This window comes from Chrysemys picta, chromosome 2, assembly GCF_011386835.1.
Source record: "Chrysemys picta bellii isolate R12L10 chromosome 2, ASM1138683v2, whole genome shotgun sequence".
Taxonomy (NCBI): Eukaryota; Metazoa; Chordata; order Testudines; family Emydidae; genus Chrysemys; species Chrysemys picta.
In genome coordinates, this window is record NC_088792.1 from 115,939,905 (window position 1) to 115,960,464 (window position 20,560).

Sequence of the window (20,560 nt, forward strand, 5' to 3'; positions counted from 1 at the left end):
TGTGAAAAATCGGGACGGGGGTGGGAGGTAATAGGAGCCTATATAAGAAAAAGACCCAAAAATCGGGACTGTCCCTATAAAATCGGGACATCTGGTCACCCTAGTTCAGGGTTTGGGAGGGGGCTCCAGGTTGGGGCAGGGGTTGGGTGTGTGTGGGGGGGGGTGAGGGCTCTGGGGTGCAGGAGCTGAGCAGAGCCGCCAGAGTGCCCAGTCAAAAACCGGACCCCTGGCAACCCTACCAAGCAGCTCAATAGTGTTAATAAAATCCATTCCATGCTCTTCGTACTACATTCTTTCGCACACCAAGTCAATGTCATTACATCTCAATTAAGCATGTCCTCAAAAGGAATGGCATTCCAGGTCGTCTTAGACTGAGATCACTATAATCTGCAGGTGAGGAAAAGAAGTTTGTGGAGGCTAATTCAGTACTTTGCTAAAGCCAGGCGCACTTTGAGGGGGGAGCACAGTAGCCAGGGCTTGGTTTATCCAAATGTGTTCTTTCTCGCAGCTCCATGGTAGGTAGCCCACCCTGTGATGCAGGGAAAGATGGCTAATGATGAGGGCAGGGTGGGGGAGGCCTGCACAGATGGAAGATGGGGTGGGATGGGACAGGGCCATGTGCCCCAATGGGGCGGGGGTCACCGTATCTCCAGAGATGAAGCCCTTACTACAGGATCAAAGGTGGAGCTAGCTTGATTTTGGTTCCCCTTTACTCCTTCCTCTGGCTTGGCCTGGGGTTAGCTGCCCAGGTGTTTTCAGAAATCAAACCTTGGAAGCGGGTGGGAAGGGGTCCGGCTAGTGGATTTTTCTTTTTAAATCTACTTTCTTGGCTCCCTGCAGCACTGAACTCAGGTCAGGTGACTGCCCTCTTCCCCCTGGTTCTGGGCGCTCCCTTTCACTAACCTGTGGGCTCAAATCCAGGATGGCAAGACAGGGAGGCGCAGCTGAAATTATCCAACTCCAGCCAACCTGGGCTGCAGTGTACAGAGTGCCCTTCCCAATGAGCAGAGGGCACTGGGATGCCACTTTTATAATATGTTACGTTAACCTTACCATGTCTAATGCATATTCAGTAGGGGGTTCTCCCCTCTTCCTTATTTGTATTTCCTCCCCTTACCAATGTGAAGGTGTTTTTTTTCTATAGGTTAATATATTTATGATTTCACCCCATCATATACATCAATTCGTTGCCATGGTACTCTTGTAGTTGGATGTTCCGTCCAAAACATTCCAGAAGCTGGTGTTACGGTAGTTCATGTTTCTATGGTTGGCTGATGTCATTATGGACAAAATTCCCTCCTACATTTTACTTCCAGTTCCCCAAAACTTATGGGTTACCTAAGTTTATCTCTGCCAAAGTTCATAGGCCTCAAGCTAACTGCTGAAGCCAATGTCTTACAGGATACAAGCTTGTAAGTTCCTTGCATTACTGCTGAATATAATAAAGCAGATAATGCAAAACAGAAAATATAATAGAGGTTATATAGAGGGCTACAACGTCTGAAGCTAAATGAGCACAAGATGGAGGAGCTGTTGGTAAGCAGAAGGAAGGCTCTAGGAGAACTGGCTGGGGTTGTAGCAATTTCCTTTCAAGGGTAGGTCTACATTTGTGAAGGATAGGTTAGCTAGGGTAAGCCCAGTTACCAGCAGAGGCCAAGAATGCTTCTTTCTCATTTGAACTCAGGTAGAAGAGTATGTCCTCCTCTCTCCCATGTGGACTTTACTTAAATGTATGTGCCACCTCCACATTGTAGCCACCTCTGTTGGATCATTCTGAAGCATTGTCTAGGGCAGAACATTATTAGCAGAGGTCTTCTTGGTGAAAACATTAGATCCCTGTTCCATGTTTCACCGGCTTCATTTTTGCTTCTTCAGGCAACTCAAGGTGGTGACATTTGTATTCTGTATGGATGTATATTGGATTGCCTGCTGGCCACCTCAAAGACTATCTTTCTTCCCTACAGCTGAGCTCACCAAATTCTTTTCTGTTATGAAGCGGTAGATTAAGATTTTTGGAAAAAGAAAGGGAAGGGCATTCATAGTGGTAGCTAGAAAAGTCACATTCCTTTACCTGTGCCTGTGCAAAGCCTCCCCCCCCCATTTTTTTTTTAAACTCAGCATTTTGCCTGAGACTACATTCAAAAAAATGTTGTTTAAGGGAGGTAGGTTATAACATTGGTTGAGGCCATTGGCCTGTAATAGTCAGAAATTGTTTTGAATGCTCCCACTGAGAAGCCTAAGCTATGAGTATACATTTTTATAAATATCACTAGCTTTCTAGTAAAAGCCCCAGAGGTTACTCAGAAGATACTGGGCCTTAAATCTATCACGGCTTCCTCCTTCCACAAGTGGGGGGGGGGGGGGGGGGGGGGGGGGGAGGAAGAGGTGTTGGCAAGCTCTTGTCCATATCTTCCACACTTCATGCCAGCCTCATTAAGTGAAACATAATTCCTAATTACATACATCATTATCGGAAGATGTGTGCAGTATCAAATAGTAGAACAATAAATTAATTACAGTAAATTCTCAATAACTTACCATAGAATGGTGCTACTGTATATTTAAGTACAGAGTCAATAGGGAATGGATTAATCAGCAGGATTTCTGTACTATACACCAAAATGATCAGACAAGCAACGTAGAAATTGATTGTATTTTCCATATTTTATTTTCTTTCCCCCCTCCATTTACTGTAGCACAATAAGTTAAATAAAAATATCAACCCAAATTCTGTACTGTCACATGGGCCATTGCAAAATGGGAGTAACTCCAATGAAGTAAAAGGAATTATTCCAGATTTTCACCACTGAGACTAACAGCAGAACTTGGGTCGTAGAGAATACCACTAAAAGTTTGATATTTTCAGTTACTCAAACATTAAGGAGTAAGATGTTCCATAATTCTGAGGTTTTGCAGCTCTAAGAATGTTAGTTTTGGTTTGCACCACATTGCAGCCAAAAGGGGACCGGAGGAAGGGAGTTAGGGGGTGAAGGTGTGGTTTTACTCCAACTTAGAATACAAGTTGTCTTTTATGAAAGACATTAGAGGAACGTTAGCTTGAAATGTGCAAATAGTTACAAAGTAATACAGCAATTGAGGGAGGTGTTGAGAAAAATGAGGCTAATGAAAAAGCAAAGAACATGTTTGTCTTTTATTGAGATGGCAGGGGTGAAAAAGTGCTGTGTTTTGTTTTTAAGATAGGAAGGAAAAATGGATTCAATAACTGAATGGGAAGTGTGCTTATCCCGTATAATTAACAAAACACTACTGCTTAAATTTGATTTCTGAATCCATGTTTTAGCTTTCCAAATTTCCATTGATTTTAAAAATTCCCATTTTCTGCCCTCTCTTCCTCAGCAGTAGTCCACTGCACTTTTTTCTAATATTGAAAATGATTTTTTGGCCAAAGATTGAGGCCATGATTGTGGAAAAACCAGATATGAATCTTTCATACTTAGGAAACTACTATTAGACAGTCAATCCACACTAAAAATCCTTAGGGAAAACTTTTTACATGCAAAGTCATTCATGTTCCCAAATGAATTAACGCATTTTTAGATTTCGTTATCAAAATAAATTTTCAGTGCATAATATATTGGCAAAAAAGATACAACAAATACCCATGTTCTTTTGAATTATACCAGCAGAAATGACATTTTAAGAAGCAATCTTAATAGGTTTCACTTTTATTACATTAATTGAAAGCCTTTGCCTATTATAGCAGAACTGTGATGACCACTCATAAATACCACAAAGATTGCACTGTTTTTTCCCAGGATAAAGAACTATATCTAACCTGCCCTGCCCAGCTCTGCTCACAAAGAGGGAAACCCTTCTATGCTACACACGCTCCTGAAAGTTTACTAAATGTAAAACATGTTTATGTTTAGAGCAGGTGAGGACTAATTCCTCACTTGATAAGAGGCTGATCCTGCACTCATTGAATTCAGTGGGAGTTTAGCCACTGGATTAAATGGAGCAGGATCTAGCCCAGAAGCAGTATTTGCTGCACTGAACCGGGGCATCACTGGAATGGATATAACTCTGCTCCTCTCAATAGTACTGCAGTCCCAGGCAAACATATCACGACCATAATGCTAGGCACTGAAAGCTGGGATCACATTCCTAACCACAAATATAATTACTTCCTATCTTAAAAACAGCTCTTTCTAAAATTTTGTAATGAGAAACAAAATAAATTCATTTTAAGCCAAGAGCTTGTTTGTCAAGTTTCGGCCTACTGCAGACTTTTACAGACCCTGGCAATTGCGTGTAATACTGAAAACTATTACAACTTTAAAGGAATACTGCAATTTAACAGAAAAATGCAATTTACCTGAAAATATGGTCACTTCATCTAGTTATATTTGGTATAATATAACATCTAATTTTTTAAAACTTTCTTTACAACAAACACTACTAATTTTTAAAAAGAAACAGAGCTACCATATTGCCCATCTGATAACAGATTGTGACACTCTGGAAGTTCTACTCTGATTATGACTGCAGAAGAAATGTTGGAGGACTGTGACTATTTTGAGGTCCATTATTTTATTAAGAATTATATAACTTTATTGAAATATGATCAACACTTACATTTTGCATTTTTTTTTCTGGTAAAGAGAACTTACTTTAAAACAACTATAAAAATACAAAGATTCTCATGCACTTATCTGGCAAGTGATCCAGAACACCCTTAACTTCCACAGAGTCTAATGTGAGTTGAGGGTGCTCGGCTGGCCACAAGAGCAAGTGCTTATTGATGAATTCTTTCCTAGTAGAAGTAGCAGTGAAATGGCAGCTCTCATTATGGAGATGCTAACAATGGCAGGACATTTTTAAACATCTGTTTTGAAATTTCACTTTGTAATACACATTATAGATTAATAAATATTCATCCTCTAATTCTCAATTCTCAAGGGAATAGAAATTATCTATTGCAATTTTCTGTAAACTGCAGTAACTCAGTGAAACACATAGTCAAAAAATACTCTGATAAAATAGCTCCATTCTCAGAGCTTGATTGGATTGACCACTTCCTGTATAAACAGTTTGAATTATCCTGTTCCATTTCACACCATTACTCAAAGGGAGAGTATACCACAGAAAACAAATACATGCTATATACACAGTATAACAGAAATATGTATAACAAAAAAAAGTGCCAAGGCGTTCACTGAAATTTAAACACTAGTTAAATTAAGTACCATACATTTTACAGTACGTTCCATTTATCCAGACAGTTTAAGGCTAAAATAGTTACAACCTCCACTGTAGTCAAGTTTTCCTATATTTATGAACACATACAAGTGTTAAATAGGTATAGATGTGTGATACTATTTATTGCTCTAAATGTTCTACTAGAATGCTAGATGCCCCAACTGTTGTATCAACCTGCCTTTTTCAGTCAAGTTAAAGTCCTACATCTGCAACCTATGTCACTTGTATGGTTTTCCAAACTTGTCGTTTGAGCTGCAAATAATTTTGATGACATAATGGAAAATGTGAGAGTAGAGAAAAACAAACAAGTTAACAATAGTGTCCTTGTAAAACGAAACCAATGGTCCAAAGTTGCCCACCTCTCGGAATTGTATAATGTGCTATAGTATTTAGTTAACTAAAACATGCATAACCATCCACCACAAAGACATTTCTGTATTTCTTCAGGGAGGATTGTTTTCTTTTGAAAAGAACAGCTTTGAGTGAGTGGTAAATGTGACAACCAGCAAGTAATGATTGACTAGTACCAGTCTAAACAGACTGGGCTTTAAAAAAAAGAAGAAGAAGCTGAATATGTGCTCCAAAACAAAGAGCAAACTTTTCTTCTTGCTCACAGAGCAATTATTTCTCCTATTTATTGAGAGTGATGCCTCATTCTGCCAGTGCCAAGTTCTTTGATTGTAGCTTATCCATTTCTTGACCAATACTTCCTTCAACTGTGTCACACTGGGCAAGAAAACCCTGAAAATAAAAATCACAAACAAAAGTTAAATGTGAGTATTACTGTGGAGTGATAAACTATTTCCCCAAGAATACAATTTTTTTTTAAAATGACAATGCTCCCACCATGAAGTTGGAGGTAAAGACAACTCCACAGTTTCTTCTGGGTTCAGAAATGGCCACCACTTTTGTTAGAGCTTATCAAGTAAGTGAACAGAAAATTCCCTTCATCCATTACCCAGTAGAAATCTAATACATCAGCTCAATGAGGACAGCAGAGTGCCACCAGACCAATAGTATTTAGCATCGCCAATCAGCAAGGGGTGGGGGTGGGGAAATAGGCTTGACTTATTAACCATAAATCCCCTTTCTTGTTTTCTCATGTACAGCTTAACATATCTCAGTACTTGGCACCAATACTGCAAAGAATTCCTGTCCACTGAAAGCTGTATCAAACCAAACTAAGCAACCTTCATTAAACCTACAAATCTTACATCTCCCAAATGCTCTAGGGCACTGGTTTTCAAACTGGGGAGTGGGGGATGGGACTTCGGCCAGTTAGGTGTCTGGGCCAGGGCAGGGCAGCAATGGAGACAGCATGCAGGGAGTATCCAACGGTGGTGGTAGGGAGTACAGGCATGCCCTGGCAGCAACCTACTGCTTTCCCCCCTGCTGCCCTACCCTGGCTCAGACAGCCTGTGGCAGCGAGATGCTCTGGGCAAGGGGGTGGAATACAAGCACTGGTCTGCTTTGCCCTGCCTTGGGCTCCCCAGGGGATAGAACCTGCCAGATCCCACTGCTGCCATAGGCATGAGGCCGCCCATTCCCTCCATTGACTCACTTTCTGCCCCGATGGGCAGGAGTTGGCAGGGGGAGGAGGCCATGTTTATGTGGCTTCTTTGGAGAATGGGGAGCACAACAGCAACACGAAAAAAGCACTTCACGAACCTCTGCTCTGGGGCAAAATGAACCCCACGCCTCCAGCTGGGCAGCCATGTGCAGAAAGGGGATGAAGGGATTCCTTCCCAACTCAAAGTAGTAGTTTATCATCACCCTAAAAATTCCAGTAAGGGATACCCCAACCAGTGTATGATTCTCACCCATGACTGTAAGATCTCACATCTCAAATACCAACTGCATAGGATGTCTACTGATTGTCCATCAGAGAGCAGGTAAGAGCTGATGGATGGTCCCTGTCACAGTTCACGACTAGAATCCCATGATTCTCTGCTCTTAGACTGGGTCTCTGGCTCCAGCCCCCTGTGTACCAACCATGACTGCTCAGCAGGCCCAGCTGGGCTTTACACCTGCAAGTCTTCCTTCAGGAGCTGTAGCCAGTGGTTTGTACAATGACAAAGTATTGTTTAAGCTGAACAGCAGGGACACAGCAAAACAAGAGAAAAAAGACTGTAAAACAATCACTTCCTTTGTTTGCAGTGCTGTTGTAGCCTTCCTGGTCCCAGGATACTAGAGAGACAAGGTTGAGTCCTGAAGAAGAGCTGTGTAGCTCGAAAGCTTGTCTCACCAACAGAAATTGGTCCGATAAAAGATATTACCTTGCCCACCTTGTCTCTCTAAAACACTGAAGCAGTCTATACGCAAGTCTAGCCCTGGAAGGCCCAACTGCATCAGACTCCCTACGCAGGGCACGTCTATGGTCCAATCTACACTTAAAACTAAAGTCAACCTTGCCTAGAAAAATTTTATGCACTGAGCAATGCAGTTAGGCCAACCTATCCCCCAGTGTAGACATGGCTAGTTCAAGGGACGGATTCTTCTATCAACCTTGCTACTGCTTCTCAGAGAGATGGATTCCTTGCATGGATGGAAAAACCCCTTCCATGGATGTAAGATATTACAGCAGCTCAGCTGCAGCTGTACTGCTTCAGTGCAGATGTACCCCATGTGACCTGCTCCTAGCAAACAGGACAGTGACCTGCTCCTGTCAACAACTCCCTCCCAGCCACAAATGTCACGTTCCCCCACCAGAAACCCTGTGTCTTAGGTTCCACTGTGTTTACAACTTGTGATTCCCCTTCACTTTTCTTGACAAACTGGTCCATTGAGCTGCAGGGGACGGGGTGTCAGTCAGAGGTGGGCAGTCCAAGCAAATGGGTCTAATGTTGTGCTTCAAATGGATAAGTGGGTGGCTATTTGAAGCTATTGTTCTCTTTCCTGCGTACATACACCTCTACCCCGATATAATGCGACCTGATATAACACGAATTCGGATATAACGCGGTAAAGCAGCGCTTCGGTGGGGGCGCACTCTGGCGAATCAAAGCAAGTTGGATCTAACGCAGTTTCACCTATAACACGGTAAGATTTTTTTGGCTCCCGGGGACAGCGTTATATCAGGGTAGAGGTGTACAACCAACACCTGCTTCAATTAAGCCCTTGTAATCAAATAGCAAACCACATTACAGCAGCAAAACACGTAACTTTCATGAATTACATAGCAGCTGCACATCCCTCATGGTCCCCAAAGGCAGTCTTATATCCCCCACTATAGGGGAAGGGAGTTAACAGAGGGAGACTGGCAGCCTTAAAACTCACCTGTTCTAAAGAAATAGACTGCTATTACACCACAGAGAACCACTGTCCTGGTGGAAGATATAATCCTCCTCCTAGGACCCTCTTTGAGGCAGAGTTTCATATTTACCATTATTGTAATATAGCTATTTAAATACTGTAATGTAGCTGAATGCACATAATATAGCATGTATCACAGCATGTTAATTTTATGTATTTAAAACTTTAACAGGGTCAATCAGCACTTGGGTGCCTCACATCAATAAAGCTAGTTGCTAACAAATGCATTCTTCTATAAACTTTACAGAACTCCCTGTTATTAAATTAATGGACCACACAGGGTAACAGGCCAAATCAAACAGCTGCTGTCCATTTTATACCTCAAACTGAAACTCTTACACCACTGGGAGGATCAGGTGCCAGAGAGGTTTGTGGGCACCACTGAGAACACTACTATTCTAGTGGATGTGGAACATGGAAACTTGTCTGCCTTGTAGATAAAATTGGTAGTTCCCTTAGTTTCACTATAGTTGTATCAGGCTTAATTGACTAATTTTAGCAATTAAAGTGGATACTTACTTTTTTAATGTTATATTATTTATATTACAATAGCAATCAGAGACTCCAATAAAATTGGGAACCAATTGTGCTAGGCCTGTATAAGCACATGGATAGTCCTGATCTCTGCTCGAGAGCCTACAACCTTAGGTCCTGATCCTGCAACTCGAAGCACATGTGATATCCCTGTGCCTGCACAAAGCCCCACTGCCTTCAGTGAGGCTCTGCATGAGCAATGGGGTATGTTTGCATGGAACAGCTTTCAGGATTGAGGCCTAAGTAAGAGCTTCCTCTATAAGACATAAAACTCTTTTCTTAATTTATCACATTTTATTAAGAGTGACCTGCCAGAAGTTTTTAATGCCATATACATAATGCATGCTGATTCATTAACAGAAGCTTTTAGTATTCCCACTTGCTGAATTGTAACTGCTCTAATTCCAGCGTTACCAGAGAAGCAGGTTGCTGGCTCAGATATGGCCCACAGAAGGCATGGTCTACTGCCCTTGCAGGTGGAGACCCTATATCAGCACTAGTAGGACTACAGAATATTTATTTATTTAGACAGAATTAAGTTTCCCTATCAGTCTGTTTCATCCATCTGTCGTGTGCTAAGTTTTTACATTCTTTAGGGCCAGGACTGTCTTTTTAAGTCATGTCTGTACAATACCTACCAGAATTGGACTCCAATCTGCGATTGGTGCTACTGCAATACAATTAAAAACAGCAGCAGCATCACCACCTACCTACGGGTGCCATTCTCTCTTTTTCTGGAGGGGTTAAGATTCTAGTATGAAGTAAGAGAACTCCACTATGTTTTCATATTGAAATAATAGTCATCTGGGAATAATGGTCTAAGCAACACACAATAGGAACAAAAAAAAGTATTTTACCCAGCATATTTCTTCTCTAACACAGATTTCACTCTTGAGATAAAGGTGCTTAGTTTATAGCAAAGTAAATATTATATAAAAGAAAAAAACACAAATATCCTAACTCTATCTCATACAAATTGATGGGGAACTCTGCCTCCTACCCTTTTTCACCTGTCTACCAAGGTGCTATTTTTATGGCATACATGTCTGTCTGCAATTTCATTACTCCACCCCATACAGATGCAGGAGAGTTAAAGTGAGAAGTGTTTTTCCTTGCTGGTAATCAAACAGATTCCACATCATCATACAGCCATGGGCACTAACCACTAGTGTAATTTGTAAATATTTGACAACAACATAAACTATGTAACTCCATCCCTTTTTGTGTCAGTTTATAAAATGTTGGTGTGTTACTGCTCTTAGAGAGGCTTGATAACCCATCCCTCCAAGAGATCAGCCAAAGCCTAAAAATCCAAGGGATCTCCTGCGATGTAACCCTGGGCCTTTTATTTTAGCAGATCAACTGCTGCTGTGCAAGTGCTCAACATTTATTTAATGCAAGACTCACCTGAACTTTTTTCACCAACCCCTTCTTTTTCAGTTTGCAATCACTGAAATTCTCTGGTAGATTCTGCAGTAAATAAATGAACAATTTGATATTGGTTCATCTTGAAATCAATGTACAAAACATAAGGAAAAAGCTGTACATAATAGATAAAGTATTCGGTTACACAGTGGAATCCTTTTAACAGGCATGCACGTCTACTTAAACTGGGATTCAAAGGAATCCATTTCCAAAAGTCTAAATAACGAAGGTTCAGTGGCACAGTTAGTCCATTTAAAGCTACATGCCTGGTCTTCTCTGAAGCTTATTTACAGGAATTAATGAATGTCAATTGGTGTTTTCTGGCGTAAGTTTCCTGTTGGGCATCCCTTTGTTCATTTATATTACTTCAGCTTCCCTGCTCATGACATTTGCTACATTAGTTGAGTTTGTGTGTTTGTTTTAACAAGTTTTAAATGCTTTGTACTTTTGAGGTGGGCCATTAAACAGGGCTTTTATTGACAATAATGTGGTACAGTTTTGGACAAAGTTAAGTAACAGGACAAACTGATACAGCTGTAGGTAAATAACAATCACATATATAGTTATAAGAAGATAGGACCTGAGTCTGAGATGTGCTAAGCAACCAGGCCTCCCCTTTGGACCTGCAGGTGCTTAGGCTTTCTAGATAGTAGGCCACAAGAAGAGGGGAGGAACAATCCTTTCTTTTATCCCTAGCCTAATGGGCAATCTCTTAAACTGTGTTTTCATTTACTATAGGGGTTGAAAAATATACCAGAGACCTACAAGCCAGAGGCCATTATAAAAAAGTTGGGTTGGGGCACCAGTGAAGTCTAGGGTTAACTCTTGGGTCAGGGACTGTGCCTTCTTTTGTTTTAGTGCAGTGCTTAGCACGCTATGAATGTTACTAGAAACAACAACACCCAGACTCCACACATATATCTCTGCAGGGAGAGAGGAGGGCTGTGTTCCTGGGATCCATTCTGAGGTTCCTTCCTTAGCATCAGCCTCTTGCTCAATACATGTCTGAAATTTGAAATCCCCTTCACTCCCACTCACCCTGGCTGATGGAGGGGTAAGTTCTCTTTCCCACATATCACCCTAAGACAGTGGTCCCCAACATGGCGCCCGCCGGGGCATCTATGTGCGCCCGCATACTGACCGGCAGACAAGCATCTGCTGAAATGCCGCCGAGAAGCGGCAACGTCAAGAGGTGCCGACGCCGAAATGCCGCTGATTTTCGGCGGCGACGCCTCTTGACATTGCCGCTTCTCGGCGGCATTTCAGCAGATACTTGTCCGCCGGCCACGGTCCTCGGTGGCTTGTCGTCCAGCGCCCGCCAGATGAAAAAGGTTGGGGACCACTGCCCTAAAAGATCCTAACTGTTTAAGTGGAAGTTGTTTCTGCTACTAATTCCTAGACTTCAGACTTGGGGGTGGGGGGGCTTCTACCCCTTTAGCTTCAATAACTGCTCAGGCTTTCCCAATCTGCAGTAGTGTAAAGCTGATATAATTCTTGTCAATTTTCAGTGCTGCCCACAGGGCTCGGAATAGCATCAATGTTAATGTTAATTTCTCTCAGATGGTAAGGAAAACTATGAGCAGTAGCAAAGGCACCACAGAGGTCCATCTGCAGACTCAGAAAGACAGCACAGCAGCAGTTCACATTTGGAAAGTCCCTTTGCAACCATCAGGATAGACACTTTTTTTTGTTAAACGAAAGCTTAAATTGTTTAGAAATTGATGATCACCACTACCAGCACCAAACAGAATTTCTCCTACTTGCCTCTAAAAAGTTAATTTTTTCAAGTCCTGTCATAACACAATCCATAAATCCTTCATATCTCCCTCCTTCAACGCCTAATATGGAGTGATAAACCATACAATTGTTAGAAAACATATGCATTCATTCCATGAAGCTACTGGTTCCAAGTGTCTAATCTCTCTCACTATAATATACCTTACATCTAATCGGTTGGTTTTATTTGCCTAACATGGCCTCAGTTCCTTCAGATTTACAGCACAGGGCAGATTCAGGAGCAACTCTACCAGTAATCGAAGAGATTCCACATAATCATACAGCCATGGGCACCAACCACTAGCGTAATTTGTAAATATTTGATAACATAAACTATGTAACTCCATCCAAGAAGCAATTCTTGGAGGTCAAACACATATTCAACCAATCAACCAAGAGCCACATTATGACATGGCAACCCACTGTATGTCCACCTTCCAACGTTTGACTTTTCAAATGCTTATCATTTTAGGTGTCACACCGATCTTTTGTATTAGCTAATGTGTAAGTTTTATTCACCAAGATTTTCTTTTAAAGCAATTAATGACATATTCCACAGTACAATGTATTGCAATGAGCCCTTATTCATTGCAACTCCCTTAACGTGCATCTTTCTATTTCAATGAGGCAGGCTTATTAAGGGGAGTCTACTTTATGGTTTTCTTTCACAAACTGTATGTATTGAGGACATTATGAAACAATGAAAAAAAATTTAAAACTCCAACATGTTCAAACACCAATGCTAAAACCAAAAATAAATACCTTCAAAATAACTGTTAAATAAAAAACAAAGCCTTTGGAATAAATTATATAACTGCCACTTACGAGACGTTAAAGTTATCTTTTTATTATAAGAAATTCAGAGCAACGTTTTCTAGTGGATTTATTTTGTGTTAGGAAATTTTGCAACTCTACTGAAAGAGAGCGCACGTACTCTTCCATCAGATTTTCTATAATGAAATACCATTTTAGTAATAAAAATACCATACCTAGTGAGGGTATGAAAGAGGCATGAGTCAGGGTGTTCAGTACCAAACCAATTTTATTCCCAAATTACTACAAATTATAATCTGGAGAAACGGAGATCAGGTAAAACTAATTATTAATTGTTTCTCAAATTCAGGGATGTGATCCTACTATTTGACACAGAGGTTCTTACTGTGCCCTGGGGATGCCATGACTTAGACAAGCAAAATAATTTAAAGATTTTAATAATTTTACAAAGAAAAAGAAAAACAGGAAATAAGACAACATGTCAGTTCCTTTACAAGGTCTTCTTGTGTCTGAAGACTGGCAGAGAGCTTCCAATACAGATCACATTTTCTACAAGAGGGAGACCTTTGTTTTGCCCAGGGAAGTGTTTTTTACAGTCTGAAAATTATTCTCAAAAGTAATTATCTATAATAATTAGAACAGACTTGACAGTTTATTGATGGTGAAGGAAAGTTTGTTTAAAGGTAGCTGATTCCTGTTTGGTTTATCATTGATAAATTAAAACAGGAATTAGCAAAATGTCCATTTATAAAACTATGAATTTTGGTAACTGGAGGAGAACTTTAAATCAATTAAAGGAGCCACTCAGAGAGCGTACGTTTAAAGTCTTAGGCCCCAGTTCTGTAACTGCATCCACACAGACAAATCCTTGTGCTTGTACAAAGGCCCACTGATATCTCAACAGGGTTCCATGCAGGAGTGAAATTAGAGTTCTTTGTGTCGTAACTCACCAACTTGCTTAAAGAAAGGTTTTCAGGTAGATTAATGAAGAGTAAGAATTGTAAATTGAAATTAAATCCCAGAGTCTCTCTGTTTTACCTTAGTCAGTTTACGTCTCCTCTCCAGGAATACGTTGTCCAACTATTCAGGGTTTAACAGATGAAGCTGGTATTAAACCTTAAGTCACAATAACATTTCAATATTTAATTAAAATCAAGCTTAATAGTAAAGTTAACCTAACCCTAGTCAGTGCTTATGCAAGACTCTCTCACCAAGTGAACTTTGAGCTTTGGTGGTGGCATTTCTTGCAGAGCAGTGCTTGGGCTAAAAAATGCTTTCTACTGCATAGTTTATTCCAATACTGTGCAGTGAGCTTCTTCTGTGTGTTCTGTTGTTTCTTTGTCTCCATCTCATTTTCCTCTCTTCTCCTAAACTGCATTAATTTCAGCAATTTATTCCCTTTTGTTCTTCAGAGGTCTTGGTCCCAATAATAATCTCAACAATCTTTTCACAGACTTCAATAGGCAATGGATCAGGTCCAGAGTTCAATGCAAGTGGAGAACACACCGCTTAGAGTTGGGCTGGATTCAGAGAGCAGGGTTTATATCAGTTCATGCAGGTGTAGTCAGTTAATACATATTTACTAATTGCTGGTCAAATTTATATTCATGACTATCTGTCTTGGGAGTGACAGGTCTTGGAATCATGTGGAAATGTTATTTTTATGTTTTTCTTACAATTTCATTCTCTAAATTAGCATTTCTGTTCCTCAAATGCTTAAAAAGAACTTGAAAATCTTGTAAATGAGTACAAGCATAGATGATGGATAATAAAGAATTTCTGCTACTTAAATATAATACCTTTAAGGTTTATAGTACTGAAGTGTGTGGCTTCTTCTTTAACAATCGCTCCATAGTCTTATTGTGCAATTAAGTTTGGTGAGTAAGTTGCATAAGCACACCACATCGTTAAATCCCAATTTTAATAATTATGCAGATATTTTAGCAGCTTCTTAAATACCAAACAAAGAAAATAATAATAATCAACTACAGTATAAATAGGGAGATTTTTGAAGGCACAAATGGCAGGTAGGTGCCTAACTCCCATTAAAGACAAAGGTGCCTACCTGCTATTTGTACTTTTGAAACTCTCCCCCAAAATCTTTGGTTTTATGTTTATTATTTACATTAAGAGACCAAGGAATGCTTACAAAGTAAATATTTGCTATTAAGAAAAATAAGAAATTTATAAAGCTTCAGAAATAAACTTGCATCATTCTAAGCACTGAGGGACAAAACAAGGTTCCACCTTGACTTGAAATGTCTGTGCTCCTAGTAAATTGTAATACATCTAACAAATGTTTCCTAACTGTAATATTAAATATATTTTTTTAACCTTTGTTGTGTTTGCCAAAGTAATCAGTATTTAATATGAACATATCTGGAATTTGTATCAAGTGAAAAGTGCAGCATGGGTTAAAAATCAAGGGGAGGGAGGAAAGACTCATTTTTGTTACCTTAAAGCAAATAAATATGGTGCTTGCTACATATAAATCACTCTTTCCCCTAACTTGTTATTTTCTTGATCAAATTAATTTCTTTTAAGAGTGTAAATTTGCTTTAATATTTTCTGTCTTCTTAAGATAAGAACTGTGTCCTCACTATAGCTGGTATGTCCACCCTGGAGAAAAATGTCTTCCATGCATCTTACATGAACCATTTTCAGGGGAGACATTTGTGTTTATTTTGCCTTTTAAACAGTCAAGGACATCAGTAACTAATTATGAATTTGCACTTAAAATTTTATAGCAAAGGTGGGTAAGATATAGGATTGCATATATCACTTAAAACTCATGACAGGTGAAATTAGGCTAACTGCTCTTTGCAGCAGGGGCTATCTTTTTGTTTAGTTTATACTGTGTTTAAAAAAAATGGGGTCCTAGTTCATGGCTGGGACTCGTTAGGCACTACTGGAATACAAATAATGAACAACAATAACAAGGATGTAAATTGTAATTGATCACTTTTTTCTTTACGACTGATCATTTTAACTTTGACTACTTAACCTTCACAGTAGGCAGAAGTCTTCAAAAACAGACACTTCAATACTTCCTATAAATCACCAACTTTGTAAAACTGCTAAAATCTTATAGCCCTAACTGAAGCTGAAAGCTCCCTGTCGGACATGCTGCACATAATATTTTGTATCAGAGACAAGAGAAGTTTTCTACTTTGGCTATGAAGTGAGAATGAATTTCCAAAGTAGTAGCTAAAAGTAGTTTTAGCAAAGAGCAGAAGAAGGTATTTTGCTGACTACTCAGAAGTTCGAAGGACAGACTGAATGCATTCCATGTGGTCACATTTTATTTTAGTTATTGACCTCTCACTGAAATTAGGGACCCATACTAGAAACCTTTTTTCTCTGACATTAGTTTTGCCAATCCAGGATGTAAATTCTTAGCCAGGTAGCAGGCTAAAAAAATGGAAGGTAGCTTTTTTGTTTGGCTTTGGCATTTACTGTGTAACTCTAGTTCTTTTATATTAAAATATGAAAGTTGGGGATTAGATGGCTCAAGATATACAGTCATTCATTCACCTCTAAATCAGATTAAAATCCAATCCAGGCTAGCAGTGAACAAAAATTGACACAGTCTGACAGCTGTTCCATGTCCTACATGAATTAAATTTGTGATTTCAGCCTTGTTCCTAAAGCACAAGTGTCATCAGGACAAATGACATCCTTGATGGCAATCTCAGAAGAAGCTACAGTTTGACTGGTTTTGGAGAGTAACTACCTTTACACTCCTCGGTCTGGCCATTGCAGGGTAGGCTTGAAATGCTGTGCTTAGACTGAAGTGATGAAAGGTGGCAGGGAGATTATTTAACATATCAACTATTTTTGAAAGAAAGCACACAGAGACAAAGAAATGGTGTAAATTGAGTTTGAACTAAAAACTGTTGATTAGGGGACAGAATTAGTACAGCAATAGACCAAAATCTACTTAAAACAGAAGTCAGTGTCTATATATAGACCATCAGAAATATGCTTTGATGCCAATTTATCTGGACAAGCACTTGGCAACTTACTTAGCATGGCAGTGAGCTATGAACATGGCACAAAAGCATGACAGCAGCAATATCAACTCATTGACCAACTTAATTACAGTCATTGTCATCATCGCCACTAGATACTGAGACCCAGGGGATGTGAAATCTGCCACCTAAAACTGATTCCCTGTTTTACCAAACAAGGATATTAGATATCATTTGAGAGATTGTCAAGCAAGGTTTTTCCCCTGTGAAAGATTCTACACTTAAAAAAATAAAAGGGATAAAGGAATCTGTAAAAAATGAAGATTTGTTTTTTAAGTTTTAAATGTTTTAGCTGTTACAGAAAGAAATTAGTGTATTTAATAACGTTAAAATCATTTTGTGGTGTACTACAAATTAAACTATGCCCTTGGTAACAAAACCTCAACATTTACATTTCTGTTAAAGTTGTGGCAGTACAAAAGCAATAAATAAGGTCACCTAAAAATCAGTTTCCTAAAAATCCTATTCACTTCTCACAACAGACACACGCTGGCAGAGTTTGGGTGGGGGCCAAACTAAAGCACCTCTTTAAAGTGGATTCTCTTTCCCAGGCTTTACACCAGCAACTCATTATTACAAAGAGACTAAGGCCCTGATCCTGCAATTGAATCAACACAGGCAGAGAACCCTAGACTCATGTGGAGCCCTGGTGAAATGGATGGGGCTCTGTGCGAGTGTAAGAGCCCACCCTGTGCAAATTCATCTGCTGGATTCGGGCCTAAGGAATTACTATTGCAAAACACACTATAGGTGACATTAGGTATGGTATGCAATACAGTTATATGAGGGAAAGGAACTCTTTCAGATAGCATGATCCAGTGGATAAGGTACTGGACTGGGACTTAAGAGACCTGTGTTCAATTCTCAGCTCAGCCACAGTATAGCCCTGGACAAGTCACTTTGTCTAGCCTGTATTTCACTTCCCCATCTGTAAGGGAGAAGGTATACTACTTCCTACCTTACAGGGGTGCTGTGAGGATAAAATCAATAATGGCTGTGTGACACTCCGATACTACAGCAATGTGGGCTATGCAAGTACCTTGATATATTCCAAAGAAATCAGTCCAGTCCTCAGTTTGCAAATGTCTTAAATACAAAAATTATAAATCCGCGTTTGACTAACCAGAAGGCTCACCATTGTTTGTGCCTTCCCTACCACCAAAACAAGCATTACAAGGAGAGTGTCTTCCTGGTTTTTGTCGGACCCTTAATGTTACTGTAACATATTTTAATTTAACAGGCTTTGGCAGTACAAATGAAAAAGGGTAAAACTTGAGTAAAGGATATCCATTTCATCTGGACATAACAGGCTGCAGCCCAATATGATGCTCTTCTGTATTATGGGGATGCATACATAGGCATTAGTGTCACCATTTAGAAATCGGAGCTGCCATGGACACCAAAATGAAGAGGTCATTGAAGACATACAGGAAAAAGAACTGGATACTGAAGAAAAAGGGAGCAAACCAATTAACTTCTTTTTCAAAAAATCCCAAAATTAATTTTCTGTTAGTATTTAAAAATATCATACCAGAGAACAAACTGTTCTTTAAAAAAAGCAACAAACCAAAAGCTTGTTTTAAGGAATATACAACCCCTTTGTACGACTATTTACTCACAATGGCATCTATCTGTTCCAGGATCTTCATGAACTGCTCAGCAGTTCCTTTTATCCTCTTGTCCAGGTGGTTAAGAGCTTCAGCTTGAAGATCTTTTGCTAGAAAGCCCTGTATGAAAAGAAAAACAATTATTTTATATTCCAAAGAACATACATGCTGCTATTTAAATATGAATTAAATAAATTCTGGTGCAAAATTTTTCATTTAGATGTTTGAACAATTTTATCATTAGAGGGGAAAAAAGCTTTCAATTTAAGGAGAGTGACCCTTTTTAAAATAAAAGGGAAAGTAGAAGGCCCAAAATGCAGGCTACCTTTCATTCTCCCTTATACCTCTTTCAAACACTAATGTAGTTCTATATATGTCCTCCCAAATAAACATCACACATCAAAACAAGTGAATCAATATAATGACCGTAAACTTTAACAACAGCATAGCTACCACAGCTTTTATGAAGCAGTGGTCTGGCCAAATATTAGTTTGGTTATTAATTTTTCCCCCATGCAGTGCAGGAAGCCACTTGATTCCCAGAATTGTTGACAGAAATCATGCAACTAAATCCACACACCGCTTTGACAATTAACTCATTAGTGTTCTCATTATTTTGCCAACTTTTGCCCAAAGTACAGGAATAGGGCCCTACCAAATTGGTCAATTTCACATTTCAGCTGTTTACATCTGAAAGTTCACAGTGTTGTAACTATGGAGGTCCCAACCCAGCAGGGGGAGACACTCAGAGGTGGGTCTGATCTCCCCACACCCCCCATCTCACCCCCCATGCTGCCATGCAAGAGAAGGACAAGTTCTGTCCCTCCGCAGCTGGCAGGGACTTGCAGCTAAAACCGCCCCAGCTGGGGAGCTCCCAGCAGCAACGGAGAGATCAGATTTCACGGGGAAGAGTTTATTTCATGCTCCGTAACACATTTTTCATGGCCATGAAATTGGTATGGCTGTATACATGAGCCACGAGTTAAAGATATTTTAGAAATCCCCAGAACTTTTTTGTAAGATTCCTGAAGATTCCTGTGTCTATCTTTGTCTTTGTAGCGGGATCCGACTTCTACTATGTGCTTGTACAGTTCCTAGCACAATAGGCTCCCAAACTCAGTTAGGGTCTGTAGGACTTTTACAATAAAAATAACCTGATGCCACTACTTAAAAAAATTGCAATTAATTTCAACAAAAATTAAGACCACTTAATAACCGCTTTCCTTAAAATCCTGAACAATCTGAACGGCAGACTTCCTGGTTTCTATGCCAGTGAATGACATCACAAGCAGTTTAAACAGATGTCAGAAAGAATCAATCATTTCTGCATCTATATTTTCATTCCCTCTCTTCATGGTACTTGTGATATCACTCAGTGGCAAAGGAATCAGAAAAACTGTTTGAACGGAAAACATTACAGAAGAGCTAAGTATTATTATGGCTCATATATCTCTGGATCTAAAGGACATAATCTGCTTAAAATACAGTACTAATTACTTTTTCCAATAGCTACATATTTTTCCCTCTTTTGGAAACACAGAAATAAGTTTAACATTTAGAAAAACTTCTGTAGGTCACCTGTGGAGCTAAGAGGTGAAAAACCAAAACATCACTGAAAAGACAAACCACATTACATGGTAGCTGTTTCTGAAGTAAGGAGAGTATACTATACAAATATATGAGGTGTAAGGATAAGAAAATAATTTACCTTTTGGATGCCTGTGAACTCTTTATTAATTTCCTCCAATTTGTTAGCAATTTGTTCCACTGACTTCTCAAAATCTTTTAATTTCTTTAATTCTGCCTCTTCCTCTGGACTATTCTGTGTAGTTTTCAAAAAATGACAAAATAAAACATTTACCTTGAAATCAATCAGGTCAC

At 39.5% G+C, this 20,560-nt stretch overlaps 1 protein-coding gene across 2 annotated transcripts in view; it reads right to left on the reverse strand.

Moving 5' to 3' along the window:
* Positions 1-2,645: 2,645 nt before the first annotated feature.
* The window catches only part of BAG1 (BAG cochaperone 1), a 34,785-nt gene continuing 16,870 nt past the window's right edge, over positions 2,646-20,560 (reverse strand). Inside the window, exons 4-8 of one of the 2 annotated variants that reach the window (XM_042842093.2) lie at positions 20,388-20,501; positions 18,692-18,799; positions 14,080-14,121; positions 10,474-10,536; positions 3,671-5,961 (exon numbers count right to left, since the gene is read on the reverse strand). In XM_042842093.2, coding sequence (XP_042698027.2) covers positions 5,872-5,961; positions 10,474-10,536; positions 14,080-14,121; positions 18,692-18,799; positions 20,388-20,501 — 417 coding nt within the window. In that variant the 3' untranslated portion in view covers positions 3,671-5,871. Of the gene's footprint in view, positions 5,962-10,473; positions 10,537-14,079; positions 14,122-18,691; positions 18,800-20,387; positions 20,502-20,560 lie in introns of both variants that reach the window. The other variant, XM_005296503.4, reaches the window with a different exon arrangement.